The sequence below is a fragment of the Magnolia sinica genome, chromosome 10 (genome assembly GCF_029962835.1).
Source record: "Magnolia sinica isolate HGM2019 chromosome 10, MsV1, whole genome shotgun sequence".
Lineage (NCBI taxonomy): Eukaryota > Viridiplantae > Streptophyta > Magnoliopsida > Magnoliales > Magnoliaceae > Magnolia > Magnolia sinica.
The window spans coordinates 34268981-34295044 of NC_080582.1; the positions used below are offsets into that span (position 1 = coordinate 34268981).

Consider the following 26064-nt stretch of genomic DNA (forward strand, 5'->3'; position numbering starts at 1 on the left):
TCAGTTTGAGATGAAAATGACATATCCTGATTTGGAGGATCGGACACTAAGTTTAGTTTTAGATTTAACAGCTAAGGTGCTGGCTGCACTTGAATTTCCTCCTTTGGTGTAGGAGGTTCATTAGCCTCGGAAGCATTACGAGTATTGCTTCCGATCATATTTTACTATTGCACCAGTATGTTTACCAAAAATCCGGTGTCCTACCGAGCGTGCCAAAAATTATTGGTTCTCAGTTTGTTTTGGTCACATGTGTCGTATGCGAGTGTGCCAGAATCAATTGTGCAGCTCAATTCAAACCAAACAACTTGACCCCAAGCACCAAAGTAGGCAGATACGTCGAGTTCGACCATATATGACCGAGACCTAAGAAGATCGATCGTCTGTTCCGCCACTCACAAGATAGTTATAAGAAGATCAGTCGATTATTATAGGTTGGGGTTCTTCCTACAAAGATGGATTGTACCTTGCCTTCCGTACAAAAGGACTTTTGTTATATGGAAACAATCAAATAAAAAGGAAATACTCACAGTTGATCAAATGGAGCTACTACAAAATGTCTTCCTAAAAGATAAATTGATTATATTAAAATCAGGAATAGTCCAGCGTAAAAGCGTAGACTTGAATTACAACTAAAGATTACCGCTACTGGATTACAACTAAGAATTACTGCTATGGATTATCACTACTCCTATGATAGAGCTAATCTAGGATAAGGAAAGATAACTTGATTGGTTTGATTGGTTTGGTGTGAGACGACTTGCTTCACTGAATCCTTTTGCTATTTATAAATCTCTCTTGCGACTATCTTTTAGAAATTTCTTTCTTTATTTAATGGTAATAGTTATTGATTCGTTGTCACATTGGTCTTTTACATCCTTCCTCCTTTTCTTGACATGTGTAAAGGAGAGTTAGCGATGTCCTAGAGGAGGGGTGAATAGGACAATGCCAAATAATCAAAATAAAAGTGTAATATATAAAGAATACAAAATCTCAATCGCTTGAGTATTGAAACCTTGATTCCAAATAATTCGTAGGACAACCTTCACCTAAAATATTAGGCAGGACAACCTTATTTCATGAATATATTTAAAATCAATCTTTCAAACTAGTAAAAGAAGATAAAATAATTACAGCATTCACCATAAGAAATAAATAACATCCGTCATCAAAAGAAAGTAAACATTCACCTTAGATACTCAAGGAGTTATAGTGGTTCGATGCTTAAAACAACCACACCTACTCCACTCTTAAAATTACTACCCTCATAATTTTGGCTTTCACTATAATAAGATTTTCACAGGTTCACCTTAACAACCTTATATAATTTCTTATGATTTTCACAAGATCACCACAATAAAACCCCTTTTGTGATTTTGATGGGTTATCATAAACAAAAACCCACTTTATGATTTTTATGGGATATCACAAATCAACCCACTAAGATTTTCATAGGCTATTTCAAAAAAACCTAAATGAAATAAAACAATAAATAAGTTATATTCAAATGCCGATTGAAGACGTAATAGAAGCTTGTAGCAGAAGAAATTCTTTCTTGAATATAGAGGGGACAGTATTTGCTCAAAAGAAAAAGTATAAGTTATATAGTATTTTAGAAATGAAAAACTCAAATGTTACTTGATTTAGTTCTCTTAGATCTCAAAGAGGAGTATATAGTACTCTTTTAGAATAAGATTGAAATGATCTTTGATAAAGAAAATTGAATAAGCTAAAAATAAATTATAAATACCACACTAGTAGCTTGCCAAGGACTTGAGCTTCCCTCTCACTTGCAGAAGGTTTAGAGTGATTTTTCGTTGTCATTTAGAATGAGAGAATACCTCTATTTATAGCCAAATATATTGAAAATTCGGCTAGCTTAAGAATAACTTCGGCTAATTGAATTCCACCAGATTCGTTCCAACGGCTATTGAATTGCGCAGGATAAGATTTATCTAAAATTCGCCTGGCCCGAGGAGAAATTCGGCTGGCCGAATATCACAATTCGATTGGCCGAATTCCCCATTCAACTCGTCAAATTCCCACAAAATTCAAAGAAATGCATTGCTAGAATTTGACCCGAACTTCGCTCAGGCTGACCAGATTTCAAGTTAGGCTAGCCGAACAAAAAATTTAAACTAGCCAAATTTTCAACAGAATTTGTTATATTTACCCGAACTTGAAGTTAGGTTAGCTGAGGAAGTTAAGCTGGCCGAACCAGAAGTTAAGTTGACCGAATTCCAGAGTCAAAACATTATTAAAAACCCAAAATTAATGAATTTTTTAAAGAGCATAACCTAAGGTCTTTCTAGGGTTATACCACCTGTGTTTTAGCAAATACATCGGACAACTTGTCTTGAACTTTGACTTGATCTGTTTTTGAAATCGGGCGACGACTACTTGAGACAATGTGCCGATCTTTAACTAATTACAAGCCGATTTAGAGCTAATCTTTAGACATGTAAAGTAGTTGTGATTCCATACTTGAGATATGACTTGAAACACTTTTGTTTTACGAAATTTGACAATCCATGTGTGTTAAACATATAAGCACTTACAACATATCCTTTTAACCTCTCTTTCCACTCAACCACTTTCTGCCTCTAGGCTTCTCAGTCATGCCCCATCATCAGACGACGTGTATCATTGGATCAGCACCAGCTGTAATTTTGTGAAAAACACCCTAAATATCTCTAAAAATATTACGCACGCTATACATTTATCGTGCAATGACAGGTGTCCTTTTCTAATTGGCTATCTCAGGATCCGTCAGAAATAGAGTACAACAGAAATAATAATCAGATTAGTAGTGAATGGTCCATATTTAATGTCCAAATCAAATCAAGGACAAAACCTTTTGAATATAATTTTTAAATATGATAATTGAATCTGTCTCATTTTCTGAGCATTTACATCCCTATTGTTTCCTCTAGTATGGCCCACTTAACTATTGGATTTGTTTTTTTTTTTTTTTTTGGCTCATGCCATAAATGAGTCTGCAAAATGGATAGATAGTGTGGATGTAATTCCTAACATATCAACAAACTGTGTCCATAGAAAATGCTCTTTGAAAATCTGATAATAAGGCCCCCCAACATTCTTTTGGCGCCAATGGCATTTTGATCATTTTTCATTAAAATAACTTCTATTTTCAAAACCGACTGTTCAGAGTAGTCTTAATCTCCAACTCATTAAACTGGCCTCATCGAATTGACCTGTAAAGATAGAGAAGTTGTAAATTGAATTTAAATTGATAACAGTATCTGATACTGATTTTTTTATGTTTTTTTTATGTTATTTATTTATTTATTTATTTATGTATGATTAACCAGAACACAGAAACTACAGGTCACATTGTAGATGGGCCTTATCTCTAAAATCGTGTCAATCAAGCTATTACAATCATCTGATTGATGGATGGATCAGAAATGGCAATCAAATTATAAGTAGTGAATGGTCGATATTTAAAGTCGAAATCAAATGACGAGCAATATCTTTTAAATGTAATTTGATTATCATATTATTGAATTTGCCAAATTTTTTATGCATTTTCATCCACATTCTTTCCTCTAGTGTGACTCACTTGATTATTTAATCTATCTCATTTTTTGGACTCATGCCCTAAAATGAGCTTAAAATTTGAATAAACTGTATGGATAGGCCCCACAATGCCCAACGCAACAACACACCTTGTCCGTGGAAAAAGGTCTTTGAAATTGTGATGACATGGCCTTACAACATTATTTTAGTGCTCAAGGGCACTCAAGAAACTAGCTTCATCAAAATCATGTGTAAAAAGGGAGAAGTTGCAAATTAAATTTCAAGAGATGAGAGCAGCTGATAATCATTTTACATGTTCGATTTTCTAAAACATGAAAATTGCAATAAGATCATAACGATCCAATTGATTGATGTGCCTGAAATGACACAAAATTATAAGTAGTGAATGATTCATGTATAGTGTCCAAATCAGATAATGGACAACACCTTTTGAATATAATTTTATATCTTTTTGTTGAATCCACCTCATTTTCTGCACATTTCCATCCCCACTACTTTTCTCTAGTGTGGCTCACTTAATTATTGGATCTGGCTCAAGCCATAAATGAGCTGAAAAACAGATTGATGGCGTGGATGTAAAACACATACCGAAGTTTGGGATCCACGGTCCTCATCACATCAACACACTGCGTACACGTAAAGGTCTTTTTTAAATTCATGTAATATGACCCCCACAACTTTTTTTAGTGCTCAAGGACATTTTGGTCTTTTCATTAACATAATCTCTAATACCAAAACCGGCTGCTCAAAGTTGTCATCGTCTCCAATGCATGAAATTGGCTGGTGGGTAAAATTGATAAAGTTGCAAATTGAATTTCAATTGATAAAAAATAACTAATACTCATTCTATGTGTAGGATTAATTAAAATATTAAATTTTTAGGTCAAATTTTAGATGTTCATACCTCTAAAATTACGCCAATCAAGCAATTATAGCCATTCTATTAATTGATTGATTTGAAATTACAATAAGATTATAATTAGTGAATGGTCCATATTATAATCTTAGTGAATGGTCCATATGTAACGTCTAAATCAGATCATGGACAACACCTTTTGAATGTGATGTTTAAATCTAATTTTCTATTCATTTTCATTCCCATTGTTTCCTTTAGTGTACGCCACTTGACTATTGGATCTACCTCATTTTTATGTTCATGCCGTAAATGAGATGGAAAAATTGATAGATGCTGTAGATGTAAAATACATACATCATGTTGGGCCCCACAACTTTTCTGTGGTGTCGTCCATTGAGCTTTGGGTCTACTTCAAAATTTTGGCCCATGCCCTAAATTGATGTGGCAAAATGGATGGATGGGTTGGAGATAACAGATATATCATGATGGGGCTGAAAGAACTTTCCCACATCAACACATCAATTACATCATCAGCTGTGAAAGCATGGAATGGAAGTTATTTCGGTGAGGGAAAAATTGCCATTTAGAAAAATATTTTCACTTACCATGTTAAGTCTTAAAAGCTAAGGAAAACTTAAAAATAAACTCATTTTTTCCAATGAAATTTAAACTAAGCACTTAAAGTTTTAAATTTACCAGACGATCTGAATAAGAAAAATCACTGAAAATGTAAATTCAGTGGCTGAAATTGAGTTTTACTAAAACAGGCCCTTGGCCCTCTGAAGACTTGCACCGGAAGGAAATCGGACTGCGTACTGAGTAAACTCAGTTGGGCCCACCTTGAATATATGTGGTCTATCCACACCGTCCATCTGTTTTTCCATCTAATTTAAGGGTTTGAACCCAAAATTGAAGCATATCCAAAGATCAAGTGGATCATACCACTGGAAACAGTGGGGATAATGATTTCTACCGCTAAAACCTTTCTAGGCCCCACAGTGATGTTTATTTGTCATCCAACCTGTTCATAATATTATATAGACATGGATGAAGGGAAAAAACAAATATAAGTTCGATCCGAAACTTCTGTGGCCCCCAAGAACTTTTCAACGGTAGACATTTAATTAAACTGTTTTCTGTGGTGTGGTCCATTTAAACATTGGATATGCCTCATTTTTTGGATTAAGCCATAAGTTTATCTGGTAAATTGGATGGACGGAGAGGATAAAATACATAAATCATGGTGGACCTGACAGAGTTTACCCAGTATGCTAAGCTCAGTAACTCACTACGCAATCTGCTACCCACTAGAAATTACTTAGAAAAAGAGTGAAGTTGTCATTAAAAATTTAAAAAAAAAAAAAAAAAAAACCAAAATCACTTACCACATTCTTTGTTAAGTGTTAATGGTGTGTTTTGTAAACTAAATAAAAAGGTTTGAAATCAATTTAAGTACCAGATCCATTGTGGATTGAATCTAAAGCACCCATATGTGCTGGAATGCCTATTTGGAAAACTATCTAAAAAATTCCTAAATGTTGAAATTTAATAATAAATCATAAAATTTCTGTTTGGTAAAAATGTATGAAATTTGCTAATTTTATATAATGGACCATGTCCTAGCATGGGCCCCACCTAACTTCATATATTAGGAAGTTCTAGCTAGAGGCTTTGGTCGGCAATTTGTGTCTCATTTAGAGCTGGGCACATCTGACCCAATCCGGTGGATCCGACCTGATCAGACCCGATCCGATCCGTTCCGAACCAATCCGACGGCCTGGATCGATGCGGATCGAGTAGGGGCCCTTCAGATCCGACCGTTTTCGGATCGAGATCGGGTCATGGTTAATCCAAACTGATCCGATCCAAAACCCTGATCCAAATGGAACCGGACCGATTTGATCTGGCTCGATCCGGAGTGGTTCATATCGATATTTCTACTTTTTCTTATGGTACGGTCCACTTGAGCTTTGGATATTCATCAATTTTGGGTTCAATCACTAAAATGATATGGAAAAACGAATGGACGGTGTGGATAAACCACATGCATTCAGGGTGGGCCCCAACAATGTTTACTCACTACAATAAGAGGATTTGACCATGTACCACACAAAGCTATACAGCAATAGCTAGTTGTAGGTATGTGTCATGCGAACACGAGCATTGACGCTCCTCGAGCTCCGAGTTGTACAAATGGTGAGATCAGAGTTATATGGCCCCACAGTGATGTATTTATCATATCTACACCGTTCATATATTTTTAGAGATCATAATAGAGCATTATACAAAAAATGAATCATATCCAAAGATCATCTGGACCACACTGCAAATAACAACTGAGAATGATTTTCATTGTTAAACAATTGGTAGGGCCCACCATAACGTTTATTTTCCATCTAATTTGTTCATAAGGTCACGAAGGTCTAAATTAAGAGGAAAAATAAATTTCAAATTGATCCAAAAAGGGTTTCAATAGTAGACGTTCAATCACCACTGCTTTTTTAAGTGTGGTCCACTTGATGGTTAGATTTGTCTTATTTTTCATCTCAAGCCTTAAAACAAGCTCGCTAAATAGATGGACGGTTTGGATATAACACATACCCCATGATGAGACCCACAGAACTTGCTAACGTTACAACATGCACGACACTTTCGTGCACAGCAAGTAACAGCTGTTAGCGTGCTGTGCACGTCAACACAGCTGTACTCCTCGAGCTCCAAGTTGTACGAACGGCTCAAATGAGATCCACATTACGTGGGCCCCACAATGATGTATTTATTATATCCATACCGTTTATCCATTTTTCGTGATCATTTTAAAGAATTTGGAAAATAAATAAATCATATCTAAAACTCAAATGTACCACACTGAAAATAGCAGTGAGGATAATGATTTTCACCGTTAAAAAAATTGATTCGTACCCAATTTGAACCGACTCGGTTTTTCTGACCGAGTTAAACTCGGTTCGGGTCAGGCCAATCATGCAATGGATCGGTTCGGGTCAGATGTTCCGGACTCGATCCCGGATCAGACCGGGTTCGGGTCAACCTAGGTAGCTTTCGGACCGAACCGAGTTAGACCCAATCCGATCTGACTCGGTTCGATGCCCAGCTCTAGTCTCAATAGCAGTAATGGGCAACGCGTTAGTGGGTGTTGGCCTAATTGTGGGGCCCACCTTGATGTATGTGTTGTACATCCACATCATCTGTCAGTTTTTACATCTCATTTTATGTAATGGTCCTGAAAATGAAGTAGACCCAAATCTCAAGTGGACCAAATAATAGGGACTAAATGTCCACCACAAAAAACTTTTGTGGGCCCAAAAAGTTTTGGATCAAGTTGATATTTGTCTTTATTCCTTCATTCCGGTCTCTATGATCTTATCAACAGGTTGGATGGCAAATAAATATCATGCTGGGCCCTGAAAAGTTTTTAATTGTGGGTGTTCATGACCACTAATTTCTTGTGGTGTGGTTCACTTGAGATTTGAATCCCTTAATTTTAGGGACCATGGCCTAAAATAAAGTAGAAAACTAATGGACAGCAGAGATGTACAACACATACGTCAAGGTAGGCCTCGCGGTCTTCCTCTAACTAGTTAGCGGGGTAACACCCCCAGCCATCGATTTTGACAGACTTGGATGGGGTAGCGTAGAAACCCAGCACCGAGGTGAGTGTGGTGTTGACGTGGCAAATTTAAGTGGGCCCTGTCATGTCTATATGTGCTAAATCCACACTGTCTATCCATTTTTTTCATTTCATTTTAGGACATAAGCCCAAAAATGAAACAGATCTAAAGTTCAAGTGGACCACACCATAAAAAATAGTGGGGATTGAACACAACCCTTCAAAACTTCTTGAGGGCCACAAAAGTTCTGGATCAAGCTGATAATTAGTGTTTTCCTTCATTGAGGTTTGTGTGACCTTATAAATAGGTAGGATGGAAAATAAATGTCATGGTGGATTCTAGGAAGGTTTCAATGGTGGACGTCATTGTCCCCATTCCTTTTTATGGTGTGGTCTACTTGAGTTTTAGATTTTCCTCATTGTTCGGTTCATGCCCTGTGAAGAACTGAAAAATTAGATGGACAGTGTGGATATAAGAAATGCATCATAGTGGGCCACACATGACTTTGGCACATCAAAATGGAGTTGGTTCGCAATGGATCATATATGAAAGGGGCAAAGGTGCCTTTTTTTTTTAAGGAAAAAAATTTAGTTTCCAGAATCTATCAATGGAATAGGAAAAGTTGTATTTTTTAGAAAAGAAAATTAACCCCAAACCACCTACTGTATTCCTGCCGTTTCGCTTATTGCTTTTGGTGCATGAACCACCCCTAAATTAATTTTGTGATTAATTTTAATTAAGGACTATTATGAAGTGTGTTAAACAAATACCCAAAACAACATATTGAGTGGCTAAAATATGTTTCTAAGATGTGATGTATCAAGTGGTAAACAAACAACCCCTAAGTAAGAGGAGGAAAGCTATTAAAAAAACTCTATATTTTCAATAAAAATCTAAATTAAGTGCTTTGTTTCTTTTAATTTTCCAAACAACATAAATTAGGAAAATCACTGAAAATAACTCAGTAATAAGGGCTAAAAATAAGTTTTTATCAAAGAAGCCCTTATATCTATCTCTCTCTTTTCTTTTTTTTCTTTTTTTTTTAAAATTTTTAATAGCTCACGCCCTAAAATGAGCGAGAAAAATAGATGGAGGGTGTAAATGTAAAACGCATATAATATATTGGGCCCCACAACGTTCAACACATCAACACATTGTGTCTTTGAAAAAGGGGTCTTTGAAATTCTAATTATGTAGTTCACAATGTTCTTTAACTGCTATATGGCATTTTGATCATTTTCAATTACAATAACCTAAATTGCCAAAACCATTTGTTCATAGAGTAGTTATGGCCTTCAATTGTTGAAACTAGCTAAATCTAAATCCAGGATATGAAGAGGGAGAAGTTTTAAAATGAATTTCCAATGATAAGAGGAGTTGATACTCATTTTACACGTACGGTTATCCAAAACACAAAATTTGTAGGTTGGATTGTAGATGAGACATACCTCTAAAATCACGTTAATCGTTAATCGGATGGATGGATCTGAAATGACAATCAGATTATTAGTAATGAACGATCCATATTTGAGATCAAAATTAGATCACAGACAACACATTTTGAATATAATTTTTAGATTTGATTATTGAATATGTCTTATCTTTTGTGCATTTCCATCCCCATTGTTTCCTCTACTATGACCTACTTGCCTATTAGGCTTACCTCATTTTTGGACTTATGCCCTAAAATAAGCTAGAGAAATGAATGGGTCATGTCAATGTAAAACATAATCATATTGGGCCCCATAATGCCCAACACAAACACATGATGTATGTGGAAAATGGGTCTTCCATATCCTAATAATATGGCCCTACAATGTGTTTTGAGTGTTTAAAGCATTTTGGTCATTTTTCATTAAAATAATTTCAATTGTCAAAATGACTTGTTAGAGTAATCCTAATCTCCAACTCATGGAATTAGCTTCATCTAAAATTAGTATGTAAAGAAGGAAAAATTACAAATTAAATTTCAAGTGATAAGATTAGCCCGATACTCATTTTACATGCATGATTATCCAAAACAATGAAATTGTAAGTCATGTTGTAGATGGGCTATACCTCTGAAATCACATCAATTTAGTAATTCTAACCATCTAATTGATGAATCTGAAATGACAGTTAGAAAATAAGTAGTGAATGGTCCATATTTAACATTCAAAACTAATAATGGAGAACACATTTTGAATGAAATTTTTAGATCTAATTATTAAACCTACCTCATTTTCTAAGCATTTTCATCCTTACTTTTTCTTTAGCATGGTCCACTTGACAACTGGATTTATTTCATTTTTGAGCTCATACTTTAAAATGATTTGAAAAAAAAATAGATGGATAGAAAATTTGAAATTCTAATAATATTGTTCCACAAAATTCTTTAACTATAGGCATAGTGTAGAATTCTTGGAACTTGCTTCATCCAAATCTAGTGCATAAAAAGCAAGAAGTTGTAAATTAAATTTCAAATAATAAGAGTAATGGATGCTTATTTTACTTGTACAATTGTCCAAAACATAAATTATAGGACACATTGTAGATACGATATACTTCTAAAATCTGGCTAATCAAGCAACTGTACCTATCCAATTAATGGATATGAAATTACAATCAAAATTATAAATACTGAATGGTCCACATGTAACATCTAAATTCGATGGTGGATAACATTTTTTAATGTTAATTTTTTATTTGATTATTTAATCTAACTCATTTTTGTGTATTTCTATTCTCACTGTTTTATCTAAGCGTGGCACACTTGACAAGTAGAAGGGCGTCAGTTTTAAGGCCAGGTACAACATGAGCTGGCAAAACTGATGGACGGTGTAGATGTCTCACCTACATCTCGGTGGGCCCACGTACCTTCCGCCTACAAGAACTTACTATTGGGCGGGTCACAGGCTGCACGCGTTATTGAAAATTGAAGGAATTTTCCTAACCGTCGCAATTTTCTTTCTTCATGCATCGTTTCCCTCTTTCCATTCTCTCTCTACTTTTCTTCTCGCTATTGAATTTTCCCATCTGTTCAAAGTCCGAATTGGATTTCTGCATCTGGATTCGTACTTCCGAGATGCAAAGCTTTCGAAACGATGGTGATGGTTACCTGGTCTCTCAGCCCCATCGTGCCGCCGGCGCCGGCAATCCGTAAGCTCTCTCTCTCTCTCTCTCTCTCTCTCTCTCTCTCTCTCTCTATATATATATATATATATATATATATATATGATTTCTGTTTGATTTATGAATTCTTCTGTATCTATTTGTAGATAGTCTGCATAGGTTTTATTGTTTAGCTTTCTCTGCTGATTTTTCAGTTTCTAAGAAGAAGAATCTCTGTAATTTAACACGGATTTCAGGTTTTTCCTGAATTCCTGAAATCCGTACTGTTTTTAGTTCTTTCCACTATTCTTTCAGTGCGTGTTTGGATGTCCGGTACTGTTTTTAGTTCTTTCCACTATTCTTTCAGTGCGTGTTTGGATGTCCGGATTGGTTTGATGTTTTTCTGCCCCAAATCAAAATCCAATTTGTTCCTTCCCCCAGTCTTATTGGATTTTGATCTGGGGCTGATCTGTGCCGCCCTAGAAGGAAAGTGGAGCTGATAACTATCTGTGAAAATATCGCAGCCGTCCATGCTTCTGTGGACATCCAAACGGTCACTATAGGTTTTTCTTTCCGTTCTAAGGATTTGTGGGATTGATTGAATTTCGGTGTTGGATCATTGTTGTTGCTGTTTGGGATGAAGGCGTGGGCTACTTGGCAGTGCCCGGAAGTTAACAACGAAGGATGCGCTAGCCTATCTCGAGGAAGTGAAGGAAATATTTCAGGATAGAACGGAGAAATACAATGAGCTCCTCCAACTCATGAAAGATTTCAAAGGCCAAAGGTTTGAAATCAACAGATTTATTATTTATTATTATTATTATTATTATTTAAAAAAAATCCCATTTTCATTTCTCTATCTGCAGATTATTCATCTGATATTTATTTATTTTTTAAATACTGGTTGTGTTTGGTTACAGGATCAACACCACTGGTGTTGTAATGGGGGTGAAAGAGTTATTCAAAGGGCACCCAAATCTCATCTTGGGTTTCAATACCTTCTTGCCTGAAGGATACCAGATCACCCTCGATGATGAGCCTCCATTGAAGAAGAACGCAATCAGTTTTGTTGACAAAGTAAAGGTGAGAATCCCATCTCAGCTGAATTGTGTGGGGTGTGTTTGTGGTGGAGGCAATGAGCCACTACCAAAGCATGGTTGAGAGACAAATGGGACCTTCTAGTTCATATCTGAATTGGGACTTCGGGTGGAAGAAGCTGTGATGCAGGACTGTCTAAATTGGAATGCATGTTTGAGTATAGAAATTATCCAGCAAAATAAACTAAGCAAATCAATTGAAATATTCAACATTCCACATCATAGTGAAGATAATAACAAAGGAAACATGCAATGATTGTAGACCATCATCACAATCCCGCGGTACCGTATTCAAATCATGCGTGGATTGGATTCGGCGAGGGATGAGACCTCCCGATCTAGCATGGTTTCAATCCAACAATCAATACAGCTTCTCTAGTCCAGGAAATCAAAGGATTTCTGGAATATGGACGGTTGAAAAATCTGAGAGAGGGTTGGGATCAATTCTCAGATTTTCAGGGTCAATAGCAATCAAAGAATACTAGGTATAGAAAGAGAAGAAGAAGGTCGGAGGGCTGGAAATAGAATTTAGAAGAAGATAAGAGATCAGGGGAAGAGAAGAAATTATCATAGAGAGAAAGGGGAAGGAGGTACCAAGCTTTCATTAAAAAAAAAAAACATTATTAGGTTTAAACACCCTATTTATAAAATTCAGATTTAAAAGAAAATGCCTAAACTACCCCTATAACAAAAGAAAGAAAAACACGCAAAACAGAGTTTTTAAAAATAAAAAAATAAAAAAATCCCGAGTAATAGGTCAATTTTCTAACTCATCTTACACATATGTCCTCCTAATGTGGGGCCTTTAATTAATCCAGGGACATGTGTACAGTCTTCAAAATCCTCCTTAGTTATGCCACAAACCATCATTGTGCCATTAAGATGTATTCGTTAGCCGCTTTTGTCTTTGAAAAACTTTGAAGGGTTAATGCAGGGACATTTTCACACTGGGCTCGAGTAGGGTCGCCTGTGGGATGTAGGGTAACACTCGGGGTGGGTGACCCATGCGATTTGGGGCCCACGGGGGAGGTCTCGTGTTCGAGACTCCTTACCAGGGGTGATTAATGCGCATTTCACACCGGGCTCGAGTGGGGTAGCCTGTGAGATGCGGGGACACACTCGGGGTGGGTAGCCCATGTGATTTGGGGCCCACAAAGGAGGTTCGCCCGAGATCCTAACCCATGAGATATAGGGACCGGGCTATGAGATAAAGGGATTAATTCGCTATACTCTAATAGTTCGAGCTTTTAGAGCAAGTGGTTAATTGTCCTGCATTCAATTGGTATCAAAGCGGGAGGTCTCGTGTTTGAGACTCCTCACCGGGGGATTAATGCAGGGGCATTTTCACACTGGGCTCGAGTAGGGTCGCCTGTGGGATGCAGGGGCACACTCGGGGTGGGTGACCCATGCGATTTGGGGCCCACGGGGGAGGTCTCGTGTTCGAGACTCCTTACCAGGGGTGATTAATGCACATTTCACACCGGGCTCTAGTGGGGTAGCCCGTGGGATGCGGGGACATAGTCGAGGTGGGTGACCCATGTGATTTGGGGCCCACGAAGGCGGTTCGGCCGAGATCCTAACCCATGAGATGTGGGGCCTGGGCTATGAGATAAAGGGATTAATTCGCCATACTCTAACAGTTCGAGCTTTTAGAGCAAGTGGTTAATTGTCCTGCATCAAGGGTCTGATGTCCTCATCAACTCCCCTCGGGTGAGAAGAACTCGGCTCCGATGGATTAAAACTTTTGTGCGTCTCAAGAAGGTCCGGATCAATCCGCTGCAGTTCCGCTTCTGTAAGCCACGTGGAATCGGATGGTGGCTTGTTCTTCCATTTGATAAGGTACCTTTGGAAGCCCCCATCTTGTGTGGAAACAATCTCTTCATCCAATATCCTTTCAATCTCTTCCTTACGGTCAATTGATGGTGGAAGGGGTGGAGTGGGTTGAGAAGTAAAGTCAGAAAGTGGCCAAGGGTGGGAAGAAGAAACAATGGAAGGGTCAGGACAGAGAACTAGATCTTTCACATTGATCGTCGGATTTATTCCTATTTCAGGTGGAAGGTCTACCTTGTACACATTAGACCCAATTTTACGTAATACTTTGAATGGTCCAGTACTGTGAGCTTGTAATTTCTTAGCGGAACCCGGAAGAAACTGCTCTAGTCTAATTCTAACCATTACATAATCCCATTCATTAAATTTTGTCCACTTACAATGTTGGTCAGCCAAACATTTATAATTATCATTACTTGCACTTCTTCGCTGCCTAACATGTGCATGCAAGTCATGAATGTGTCGTGCAAATGCATCGGTTGACTCAGAAGATCTTTGGGTAACTGACATGGATAACAAGTCTATGGGCATCCGAGGTTTGTACCCACTAACAATTTCAAACAGACTCAACCCCGTAGATCTATTGACTATAACTGTTGTAGGCGAACTTAGCTATAGGTAGAATCAAATCCCAAGTTTTCACATGTTCACCCACTAAGCATTGTAAGAGGTTTCCAAGGCTGCGATTAATCACCTTAGTTTAGCCATCAATTTGGGGGTGATATGTAGTAGAAAACTGCAAACGTGTTCCCATCACGTGCCATAGTGTCTTCCAAAAATAGTTGGTAAATCTGACATCATGGTTAGACACTATGGTCTTAAATAAACCATGGAGACGGATCACCCCGTCGAAAAAGACCTTACCAATATTAGACGCATCTGAAGTTTTAGAACATTGGATGAAATGTGCCATCTTAGAGAAGCGTTTCACAACAACAAAAATTGAATCGTGCTTTTTAATTGTCTTGGGAAGCCCAAGCACGAAATCCATGCTAATGTCTGCCATGGATCATGTGGCACAGGTAATGGCGTATATAATCTAGAATTTTTCTTTTGCTACTTTGCCATCTGACACGTTCTACACTGCCCTAAAATTTTGGCGACATCTCGCTTGAGACTTGGCCAGTAGAAACGATCCTCTACAAGGGTAATAGTCTTATTGTGGCCAAAGTGGCCAACTATCCCTCCCGAATGAAGCTCCCAGATGAGGAATTCACGGAGGGACATACGGGGACTATATAAACGATTTCCTTTAAAAAGCAATCCATCTCTCAACACGAAATCCCCCGCACTTTGCTGATCACTCGAGAGTGACGTATATGTACCCCCAAAATCTGGACATGTGGGGTACTCGTGTCTCAGTTGCTTAAAGCCAACAACTCCTACACTCAAAGAATTGAACAACGTCACTTTACGGCTAAGGGCATCAGCTGGTTTATTCTCTACTTTGGCCTCGTGTTTCAAGATAGAATACTCTTGAAGGAACGCAACCCACTTAGCATGCCTTGAGTTAAGTTTCTTCTAGGAGTGAAGATAATGTAAGGCTTCATGATCAGAGAATAAGACAAATTCCTGTGGTAGGAGGTAGTGGCGCAAATGTCTCAAAGACTGCACCACCGCATAGAATTGCTTATTGTAGCTAGAGTATTTTTGTTTTGTTTCATTCAGTTTCTCACTGAAATAGGCAATAGGATGACCCTCTTGGCTCAGGACTCCACCTATACTAACACCAAATGCATCACACGCAACTTCAAAGACTTTAGAAAAGTCGGGAAGGCGTATGACGAGAGCTTCGACCATCTTGCCCTTAATTTCTTTGAATGCCTTAGCTGCGGCTTTCAACCATATGAATTCTCCCTTCTTCATACACTCTGTAATTGGAGCCATAATCATGCTAAAACTCCTAATGAACTGACGATAGACTGTGGCTAAGCCATGGAAGCTTTGCACTTCATGGATGTTCCTCGGTTCAGGCCAATCAACTATGGCCTTAACTTTCTCTAGGTCTGCACGCATTCCTTCTGCTAACACTATAAACCCTAAGAACATAACCTGACTGGACATGAACGAACACCTTTTTTAAGGTTAGCGTATAATTTCTCCGCCCTAAGGATGCTACAAACCAACTTCAAATGTTCAAGATGTGATTCTCTAGTGGTGCTATAGATCAGGATATTGTTGAAGTACACCACTAAGAATTTCCCCATGAACGGTCTCAAGACCTGGGTTATCACCGGCATGAAAGTGCTGGGTATGTTAGTCAAGCCAAAAGACACGACCAACCACTCATATAGCCCATCCTTTGTCTTGAAGACTGTCTTCCATTCATCACCGGGGCGTATACGGATTTGATGATTTTCATTCTTGAGATTTATTTTGGAGAAAATTGTGCATTTGGCCATCATGTCTAATATGTCATTAAACCTAGGTATGAGAAACCTATACTTGACCGTGATTTTGTTGATGGCTCTACTGTCTACACATATGCGCCAAGTGCCGTCTTTCTTAGGTGTCAGTAAAGCGGGTATGGCACACGGGCTCATGCTCTCCTAGATGAAACCCTTTTGCAAGAGCTCATCTGCTTGCTTCTTCAACTCTGCATCTCTGCAGGGTTCATCCTATAGTGAGGAAGATTTGGTAGAGTCGACCTAGGGACAAGATCAATGGCATGCTGGATGTCCCTCATGGGTGGCAACTCATCCGGCAAATCCTTAGGGAATACATCTCTGTACTCCTCTAAGACCGGGGCTACCTCGTGGGGTAACTCTATTAGTACTTCTAGTGTAACCTCTCTGGCCACTAAGGCATACACCGTCAAATCATCCTCAGTCTCTCTTTCAAACTCTTTAGCTGTGATGATGTGGAGAGACTTAGGGTGTGGATTTCCTCACTTCTTTAGACTCACTAGCCTTCCCACCTTTCTTCCTTGCAATGTTTTGTGGTGGTATATGATTAATTTTGATCTTCTTGCCGTTATGCATGAATGTACACGCATTAGAACGGTTGTAGATCATGACGTCATTATCGAATAGCTACGGTCTGCCTAGGATGATGTGACCTACATCCACGGGCAACACATCACACCACATGGACTCCTTTTAAGACCCGAACTCGATGGGTACAAGACATTGATGGATGATAGGAAGGGAAGTCTTATCTACCCATGAGACTTTGTACGGGTCAGGATGAGGGGTGATCTCTAACTTTAGATGGCCTAAGGTGCTAGTGGAAATTACATTTTGGCAACTCCCACTGTCCACTATCACCTTACAATTTTTCTCGCTACACTTGGCGATCATGTAGAAATAGTGTTGCGACTCCAGTCAACACTACGTCTAGTCTGGGCTAGCACACACCTGATAACTGTTAGTGTGGCATCATCACTCACCTCATCCTCATCACTCAATGATCCTACGGGCTGATATTCTTCAAATTCAGAGTTGCGCTGATCATACTCACTATTCTAGGAATCGCCTATGACTAAGGTTTTTCCTTTGCTCTTAGCGGGACACTAAGTTACAAAATGACTAATATTCTCATATTCGTAGCATCACACATTCTGTCCGCCACCTGGACCAGCACCAGGGACGCCTTTTCCTTTGTCATCCTTAAGCTTAGGCAAAACATCGCCTACGCCCTGGGTTGATTATCAATGTTGGGTCTAGTTCCCTGAAAACTAGTCCTAACATTAGAGTCTCGAGAATCGAACTGTCTTATGACGGGAGTCTTCAAATACTGCTCTAATTCCTGCACCGCTTGGTACATGTCGTCTAAATTTGTCACGAGACGAGCCCAAAGCTCACGCTAAAAATTCGATCGAAGGCCTGTCTTGACACGCATGAGCGTTACTAGAGGGTCTTCCTCAATGTCACACCGCATCATGAATTCCTCAAATTTTACGATGTATTCCGTTACAGGCATGGATCCTTGGCGTAAAGATTGCCATTGTTCCAGGAGCTTCTAGCGATAAGAGAGAGGGATGTACTTCTCTCTTAGCATAGTTTTCATCTCGCTCCATTAGGTAACGGGGCTCCTCCCACTCGTTTAATCCTACGCTCTTTATTAATCTAATACATTTTCGCTTGCCCCAGCTTCATTTTGGCAAACCGCACTTATTGGTTCTCTGACATCTCATGCCACTCAAAATAATAGTCCATGTCAGCTAACCAATCAAGGAATGCCTTGGGGTCAAAGTGACCATCAAAACTCGGGGCATCAATCCTGACATTCTTCATGGCCCTCTCATCGGGATCAAAGCGGTCCTGATATGCCGGTTCTCTACCTACATGCCCGCCATTGGTGGGGGTTTGTCTAAGGGATGGCTCCTCACCAACACCACCTACTTGTGACTGCACATCTCCCCCAATAGTGGGGTTCTCCCTTTAGGATGCCTCTAATCGCTCAAGTCCAGCTTCAGTGGCCGTTAGTTTTCATTTGATATTTTTGTTGGACGTATCTATGGCAGTTATCTTTTGGAGTAATTGAGCGAGATGATCGGTTAATTACTCATTACTCATGATGTGGTGTTGGCCAAAACCCTTACCACTTCTAGTGGGCATATACCAAAAACTCAAACTTGATTTTCCTAAGCTCGACTCTAAGGTTTGAACAGACCTCAATATGGATGTATAATCCTATTTTTATATGATATGTGAATGTTGCATATTTAACTAGAATAAAAACACAAATTTGGAAATTCAGATTTATATCTCACAGGACTGTGAATCTAAAAAATCAAGTTCGCAATTTCAGTGGGATGTAGATCCGGAATCATCTATACAATCCTAGATGAGAAAATAGATGATCCTAAGTTTAGATAACTCGATCTAACAAAAACTATGAAAAACCTAAAGCTTTGGTACCAAATTTAATGCAGGACGATCTAAACTAGAATGCATGTGTGAGCACAAAAATTATCTAGCGAAATAAACTAAGCAAATCAATTGAAATATTCAACATTCCACATCATAGTAAAGATAATAACGAAAGAAACATGCAATGGTTGCAGACCATCATCACAATCTTGGGTACCGTATTCAAATCATGCGTAGATTGGATCCAGCAAGGGATGGGACCTCCCAATCTTGCGTGGTTTCAATCTAACAATCAATGCAGCTTCTCTAGTCCAAGAAATCAAATGATTTTTGGAATAGGGACGGCTGAAAATTTTGAGAGAGGGTTGGGATCAATTTTCAGATTTTCAGAGTCAATAACAATTAAAGAATACTAGGCATAGAAAGAGAAGAAGAAGGTTAGAGAGTTGGAAATAGAATTTAGAAGAAGGGAAGAGATTAGGGGAATAGAAGAAATTATTACAGAGAGAAAGGGGAAGGAGGTACCAAGCTTTCATTAAAAAAAAAGAAAAGAAAAAACATTATTAGGTTTATGGTAGAAAACACCTTATTTATAAAGTTTGGATTTAAAAGAAAATAACTAAACTACCCTTATAACAAAAGAAAAAAAAATGTGCAAAACAAAGCTTAAAAAAATAAAAATAAAATCCCGTGTAATAGATCAGTTTCTAACTCATCATGCACGTGTGTCCTCCCAATGTGGGGCCTTCAATTAATCCAGGGACACGTGTAAGGTCTTCAAAATTCTCCTTGGTTGTGTCACGAATCATCATCGAGCCATAAAGATGTATTCGTCGGCCGCGTTCCTCTTTGATTAACTTTGAAGGATCTGATGTCCTCATCAAGCTGGGAAACAACAACCTGCTCAATGCAGGTTCCAATTTCTATGTTGACCCAAACATTAGTTGTGAGCATGCTTGGGAAGCACTAACAACCATGATTTGGTTGTATAACCAGAAACACCGTCAATTATGATTATGAAAGGCCTGCATTTTCATTGACACTAATTTCTTTGTGGGATTCTTATGATTTGACTATTATCCTTTATTTTTGTAGACTCGGTTTCAAAATGATGATCAAGTTTACAAATCGTTCTTACAAATTCTAAATATGTACCGAACAGAGTGCATATCCATTGATGATGTCTACCAAGAGGTATATGCATGTAGAAATATACTTCCATTTTCTAATTTCTTGTTCGTAATGGGCTTTTCATGTTTTATTTTCTTGTTGTTGACGATTGTGTTAGGAATGCTTCGACTCTTTGTTTGCAGGTAGCCTTGCTTTTTCGTGAACATCAAGATTTGATAGAGGAATTTGCACGTTTCCGACCTGATGCTGCCGAGGCGGTTCCCATGCAGCATGCTTTGGTCGGAAGAAAGTCATCTGGAAATTTAATACCTCTGGAAGAGAGGAGCTTGGCTATGCCCATAGTACGGCAAATTCATGGAGAAGAGGTACTAGCTTTCTTGCTTTTGTGAATGTCTTTGGATATCTTGTTGAATCCATCCTGCCTAACCGTCTATTATGGTGTGATATTGTTAGAAAGACGGAGATGTGAATTGCCATGCTGATCGCGATCTCAGTGCTGACTGTCCCAATCTGGATAGTAAAGCAGTAGTGAAAGCTGAGAAGGAGCAGAGGAAACGCGAGCGGGATGGTAAAGAATTGGAGCATCACAGCAATAGGGAGGCAGATAATATGCAATGCTTCCCTCGCAGACAGATACTTGCTCGGAAGGGTGATGAATTTGTTGCCAAGCAGTTGCACCAATGTTTGGTTGATTTTTATTTTTGGATTTGTAAGTTCTTTCTTCTTTCTCCTTTATTTTGTAAAATACATCTGGGCCTTTTGGCATGTTCAGAATCTCCAGGTAACAAAGGGCATCTGGCTGGACAAGTTAAGGTAGAGGATGGGGATAAAGACAGGGAGCATGAAAGAGATGATAGGCATAAGAATAGAAAGCGTGAAAAGGAGAGAGATAAAGGGTCGGAGCAGTTTGACAAAAATGGTGCTCAAGATTCTGCACATCCCAATGGTCATTTGGTCCCGAATGAAGAAAACTACATGGACAAACCAATCTGGGAACTTGACCTCTCAAACTGTCAGAGCTGTACCCCTAGTTATCGACTTCTTCCGAAGAATGTAATCCTGATTCTTAACTTAAGCCTTATCTAGAGATTGTGATCTTTCAATGAAATTTACATTTTCCTAATCAATCTTTCATGTTTTGTTTTTACTTGACAGTATCCAATGCCTGCAACTAGCCACCGAACAAAACTTGCGGCATCTGTACTGAATGACACTTGGGTGTCGGTGCCATCTGAAAGTGAGGACTGCTCTTTTAAAGACATGCCCAAAAACCCATTTGAAGAAAGCCTATCTAGATGTGAAGATGATAGGTGAGAGATCTGCTTGTTGAATATCTCAGCAAAAGTGTTTTTCCTTGGAGGTTAATTTTTTAAAAATGGTACTTTTTCTCAAATTGAGTTCTTTTTCGATCAATATATCTATAAATGATAAAAGGTGGAAAAAGAGCTTCTCCTTTATCCGATGTCATTCTCTGCCGTTTGTTTCTTTATAAGAATATTAACTTCCTGTATTTTTGTTTATCTGAAAGTCATTACCTTTGATTATGCACAAGCTTTTTTTGTTTCGCAATCGGTGATTTTAACTTTACTGTTTCTGATATGCTGTCAGGTTTGAGTTGGACATGTTGTTAGAGTCAGTTAATGTAACTACCAAGCATGTGGAAGAGTTGTTAGAAAAGATAAATGATAATACAATCAAGCCAGACAGTCAAATCCGCATCGAGGTCCTCTTTACTGGTTGGTACATAAATTGATTTAGGAATGACAGGCAGATTTTTCTTGGACATCCTTTTCTTTTTATTTGGTGCTTATCTATTTCTATTGTTTATGATCTCTTTGGTCTATCTCTTGCTATTTTCTTGCAGCTCAAAATCTAAGGTGCATGGAACGATTATATGGTGATCATGGGCTGGATGTTCTGAATGTACTTCCTAAGAATATGAGTGCCGCATTGCCTGTTATATTAGCTCGCTTGAAGCAGAAACAAGAAGAATTGTTAAAATGTCGTTCAGATTATAATAAGTTTTGGGCTGAAATTTATGCCAAGAACTATCACAAATCACTTGACCACTGTACTTCTAGTTGAAGGAAGGGGATACACAGAGCTTGAGCAGAAAAAGCAGGTTTACTATCATTATTGCAACATTTTTTGAAGTTGGTGGTCAAATAGTAAATGCTACATGATTCAACTTTTCAAACCCAATATTGGTGTATACGTGATTTCCTTTTATGTGGAATAATTTTGGAAAGTGTAAAGAAGGTTTTTTTTTTTTTTGTTTGTTTGTTTGTTTGTTTTTATTTTTGTTTTTCTTTTTGTTTGTGCTTGGAAGCATTATATCATGCCTGTTGTCATTCGGAATTCTGAGCATATTGAGTACCCCATCACTAGCTTAGTAACAGAGTCTATATTAAATGATTTAGCGGTTTTATTTAGTGGATATTCTGTTTTCTTTAGACTTGGGTATTATGCCATATAGGGACACATAAAAACAAAATAGCATTATGTACTTTCGACTGTCCAGCACCACAACATTATTGGTGAATATACCTGAGTCTCCTTGACTTGTAGTTAGTTTTGAACCATGGTTTTATGTATCCATTACAATACAGTTGTATCGTCCATATCTTATCTATATTGGTCCACCCCGTTATGCACCACATGGGGTTGATCCATGGCTGATATGGGCCTGTATTGGCTGGTACAGGTCGCTATTAGAATATAATCAGATCATAAATCATAAGATTGCTGAATTTTAACTTGAAAATCTGGAATATTATGGCATGACATAACAAACAATATTCTAACATCTGACATTAAGTTTAATGATGCATTTGGGTCAATTTTACTTGAATTGCCTACCCCCATACATTTTCCATTCCAAACCCCACGATCTGGGTTGTGGGTCATTTGTGATCCAGATTACTGAGCCAAAATTATGCTTCTATACCCCAGGGTAGATTTACTTGTGATGTCTATCTATATTCAATATGTAGAGATTTATACTTTGATTTATGCAACAAAATGTATATCATACATATAATATTATGCATGTGGGACCAATAATATTCATCATTTTATATATAAATTACAATATTGATTGGTATATAAAACTATATTGTACGGAATGTTTTTAGTATTGGTATTGACGGATGCATCGCACCCTGGGGATATCGAAGCATATTAGGTATTGCATGGGAAATATCGGATGTCTCGCTGCTTTTGGGAAACATTGGGAAATTGGTTGAATTTTTCAATGAAACTTAAGGGGATGTTAAAAAAGACATTATTATACACTTACAAATTAAAAGTCACAAAAAACAAATGCACATAATAAGTTTATTTTGTTTAGGATCCTAAATTGTGTGTCTAGCAGAAATGATGTGATGCAGTATGCATGCATGTAGCTAGATAATCAAGTGAGAGTGATCGGTAAGTTAACCTAAATAATTAAAATTCACAATTCTTGCTAATTCACCACATACATCAATATTCAAGCATATAACCATGAGAGGTTTAGGTCACATTCACATATATCAAACCATGCGATGCATGGTCATTAAACACCAAAGGAGAGGATCTAATGGATGTAAGAACATCCAATTAGCATAGGAATTGGTTTAATTTCAAAGGGGGAAGCTAATATGATCTAGGGTTGGCTTAATTGGGTTTTAGGTTAACCTAGGGTACAAGGGATATGGGGAAAAGTGAATTTAGGGCTTAGATTGTCTAATTGATGAAGGGATTTTGGGGCTTTGGGTATTAATTGAAGGGAATTAGGGATTTGAGTGGTTGGAGGTTTGGGATTTCAGGTTAATTAGGGAAATCGGAATTTTGAGGTTTGGGAGATTTGGGGAAAATTGAAAAGTAGGGAATCTAGGTTTTAGGTTAGAGTTACAGAGAGGAATCTAGGGGTTTTGATGTGGGACGAGAAGGAATCCAAAAGGGGAAAAGGGCTGGACCATACGACCAGCTCTATGGGTTCACACGTGTGGCCGTACAGTCACACATGTGGATGTGTTGGGTTAGGGTTTGAGACTTTCAAGCGTGGGGTTTGTGTAAGATGATTAAAAAAAAAGGAGAAAGGAAGGGATTTGGAAGGGTTAGGTTGAAAGAAAAGATGAAAGAAGAAAGTTTGGAAGGAAATACCTCTCCTAAAGGGGAAAAGGAAGAAGATGAATGATAAAGTGGAAGCCTCACACCTCCGTTGAGTAGGATTGGCCTCTCACGAAACCTATTCTCCCAGTCACATGGAGAATTCTTCACATCTCATGAAGGAAGAAGAAACTTGAAGGTTTTTTTTTTTTTTTTTTTTTTTTAAATTTAAATTTTTAATATTTTATTTTATAAACAATAGCATGGAAAGAGCTAGTAGGTTGGTGTGGTTTGGAAGAGGAAGGAAGGAGAGATGAGAAGGAAAGAAGAAAGAAGAAAGAAAGAAGAGGGAAGAGATAGGAAAGAGGGACCATCGTGTCTAGGGTTTAAAGCCCTAACACACCCTTTTGTAATATTAGAAAGAGTTCTATTACAGACTCTTGAGGAGCACAAGGAAGAGTGCACACTCACACTAATAAAATACATTACATTAGACTCTCTATACTTCCCCTCAAGTTGAAGCACAGATGTTAATCATGCCCAATTTGCCAGTAAGGTGAATAAGAGCATCGCAAGTAAGAGACTTGGTGAGGACATCAACTAGTTGTTCTCTAGGGCGGATGAAGGGAGTAACAATCTCCTTGTTAGCCACCATCTCTCGAATAAAGTGACAATCAATTTCAATGTGTTTCGTGCGCTCATGAAATATTGGGTTGTTGGCAATTTTGATGGCGGTCTGATTATTACAATGCAAAGGAATGGGGCGGGAAGGACCATAACCAAGTTTCTCCAATAGGGTGTGAAGCCAAATAAGTTCACGTGGCATGAGCCATCGCCCTGTACTAAGCTTCGGCAGACGATCGAGCAACTACTGATTGCTTCTTGCTCTTCCAGGTGACAAGATTGCCACCTACAAACGTACAGTACCCAGAAGTGGATCGTCGATCATGTAAACTGCTAGCACAGTTAGCATCGGAGTAACCCAAAAGATGAAGATGACCATGCTGCTGAAAAAGTAGACCATTCCTGGGAACAGACTTAAGATACTGAAGAATCCGATACATGGCCGTCAGATGCGTTATACAAGGGTTATGCATGAATTGAGTAACAACCCCCATGGCATAAGATAGATCTGACAGGGTAATAGTAAGATAAATAAGCTGACCAACCAACCGACGATACATCCCAGGATTAGAGAGAGGAGTACCATCGTCAGAGACATGTTTCGTAGTAGCATCTATAGGCATTGTAGCAGGTTTGCAGCCTAGCATCCCAGTCTCTGAGAGCAAATCAAGAGCATATTTTCTTTGAGAGAGCACTACTCTCGATTTCAATCGAGCAACTTCAATCCCCAAGAAGTACCGAAAAATCCATAGGTCCTTGATTTCGAAGCGGTTTTTGAGAAAAGATTTAACAGCCAGCCACCATTCCTTTAGTGTCATCTCCAAATAGTACAATATCATCCATGTAGACAATTAGGAACATAATTCATGTGGGTCGACGACAAATAAAAAAAGGAGTGATCGGCTTGGCTGCGGATAAATCCAAAGTCCAGAAGAGTACGACTAAACGTATCAAACCAGGCAAGGAGATTGCTTGAGATCATACATAGACTTTTGTAGTCTGAAAATTCACATGTGATGTAATGGGATTACCACGGTTGCGATGCGGAAGCTATGCAGGGCTATAAAATGAAGGCTATGTCCTTTTGGGGGGGGGGGGGGTGTGGGGGGAGATTTTTGTCTTTTAAACTCAATTGCCTACTTAAGCTAATATGCAAATTAAGCTACGCAGGGCAATTAACTCCAAGGCTTCCAAGCCAATGGAGAGTCCAATCACATATACTACAAATGATATGTCAATTAAGCAACTAGTATATAAACATGATAGTGTACATGTGTGTGTTGGATGTGCTAATTATCAACTCCTAGCATTCATCTAATCATGCATATATATAATTAAACATT

The 26064-nt window shown here is 38.3% G+C and overlaps 2 protein-coding genes across 2 annotated transcripts; one reads left to right on the forward strand and one right to left on the reverse strand.

Annotated features, from left to right (window-relative positions):
* The first annotated feature begins 11107 nt into the window (after positions 1-11107).
* LOC131217484 (paired amphipathic helix protein Sin3-like 4) lies at positions 11108-22278 on the forward strand. The gene is made up of 10 exons (XM_058212421.1): positions 11108-11181; positions 11777-11917; positions 12054-12216; positions 19970-20068; positions 20188-20370; positions 20459-20654; positions 20778-21058; positions 21161-21315; positions 21614-21741; positions 21870-22278. The coding sequence occupies exons 1-10, from the start codon at positions 11108-11110 to the stop codon at positions 22088-22090; spliced, it is 1641 nt and encodes a 546-aa protein (XP_058068404.1). The 3' UTR covers positions 22091-22278.
* Positions 22279-24939: 2661 nt separating this feature from the next.
* On the reverse strand, positions 24940-25539 carry LOC131217485 (uncharacterized mitochondrial protein AtMg00810-like). The gene has a single exon (XM_058212423.1). It carries the CDS (start codon positions 25537-25539, stop codon positions 24940-24942), a length of 600 nt encoding a protein of 199 aa, XP_058068406.1.
* Positions 25540-26064: the final 525 nt, after the last annotated feature.

What these genes read in the sequence shown, in the direction of transcription:
- LOC131217484 (XM_058212421.1), top strand. Translation starts at nt 11,108, where the DNA reads ATGCAAAGCTTTCGAAACGATGGTGATGGTTACCTGGTCTCTCAGCCC. An exon ending in GCCGCCGGCGCCGGCAATCC is followed by an intron (nt 11,182 to 11,776) that starts GTAAGCTCTCTC and finishes TTTGGGATGAAG; the next exon opens with GCGTGGGCTACTTGGCAGTG. An exon ending in TCTAGATGTGAAGATGATAG is followed by an intron (nt 21,316 to 21,613) that starts GTGAGAGATCTG and finishes ATATGCTGTCAG; the next exon opens with GTTTGAGTTGGACATGTTGT.
- LOC131217485 (XM_058212423.1), bottom strand. Translation starts at nt 25,539, where the DNA reads ATGACACTAAAGGAATGGTGGCTGGCTGTTAAATCTTTTCTCAAAAAC.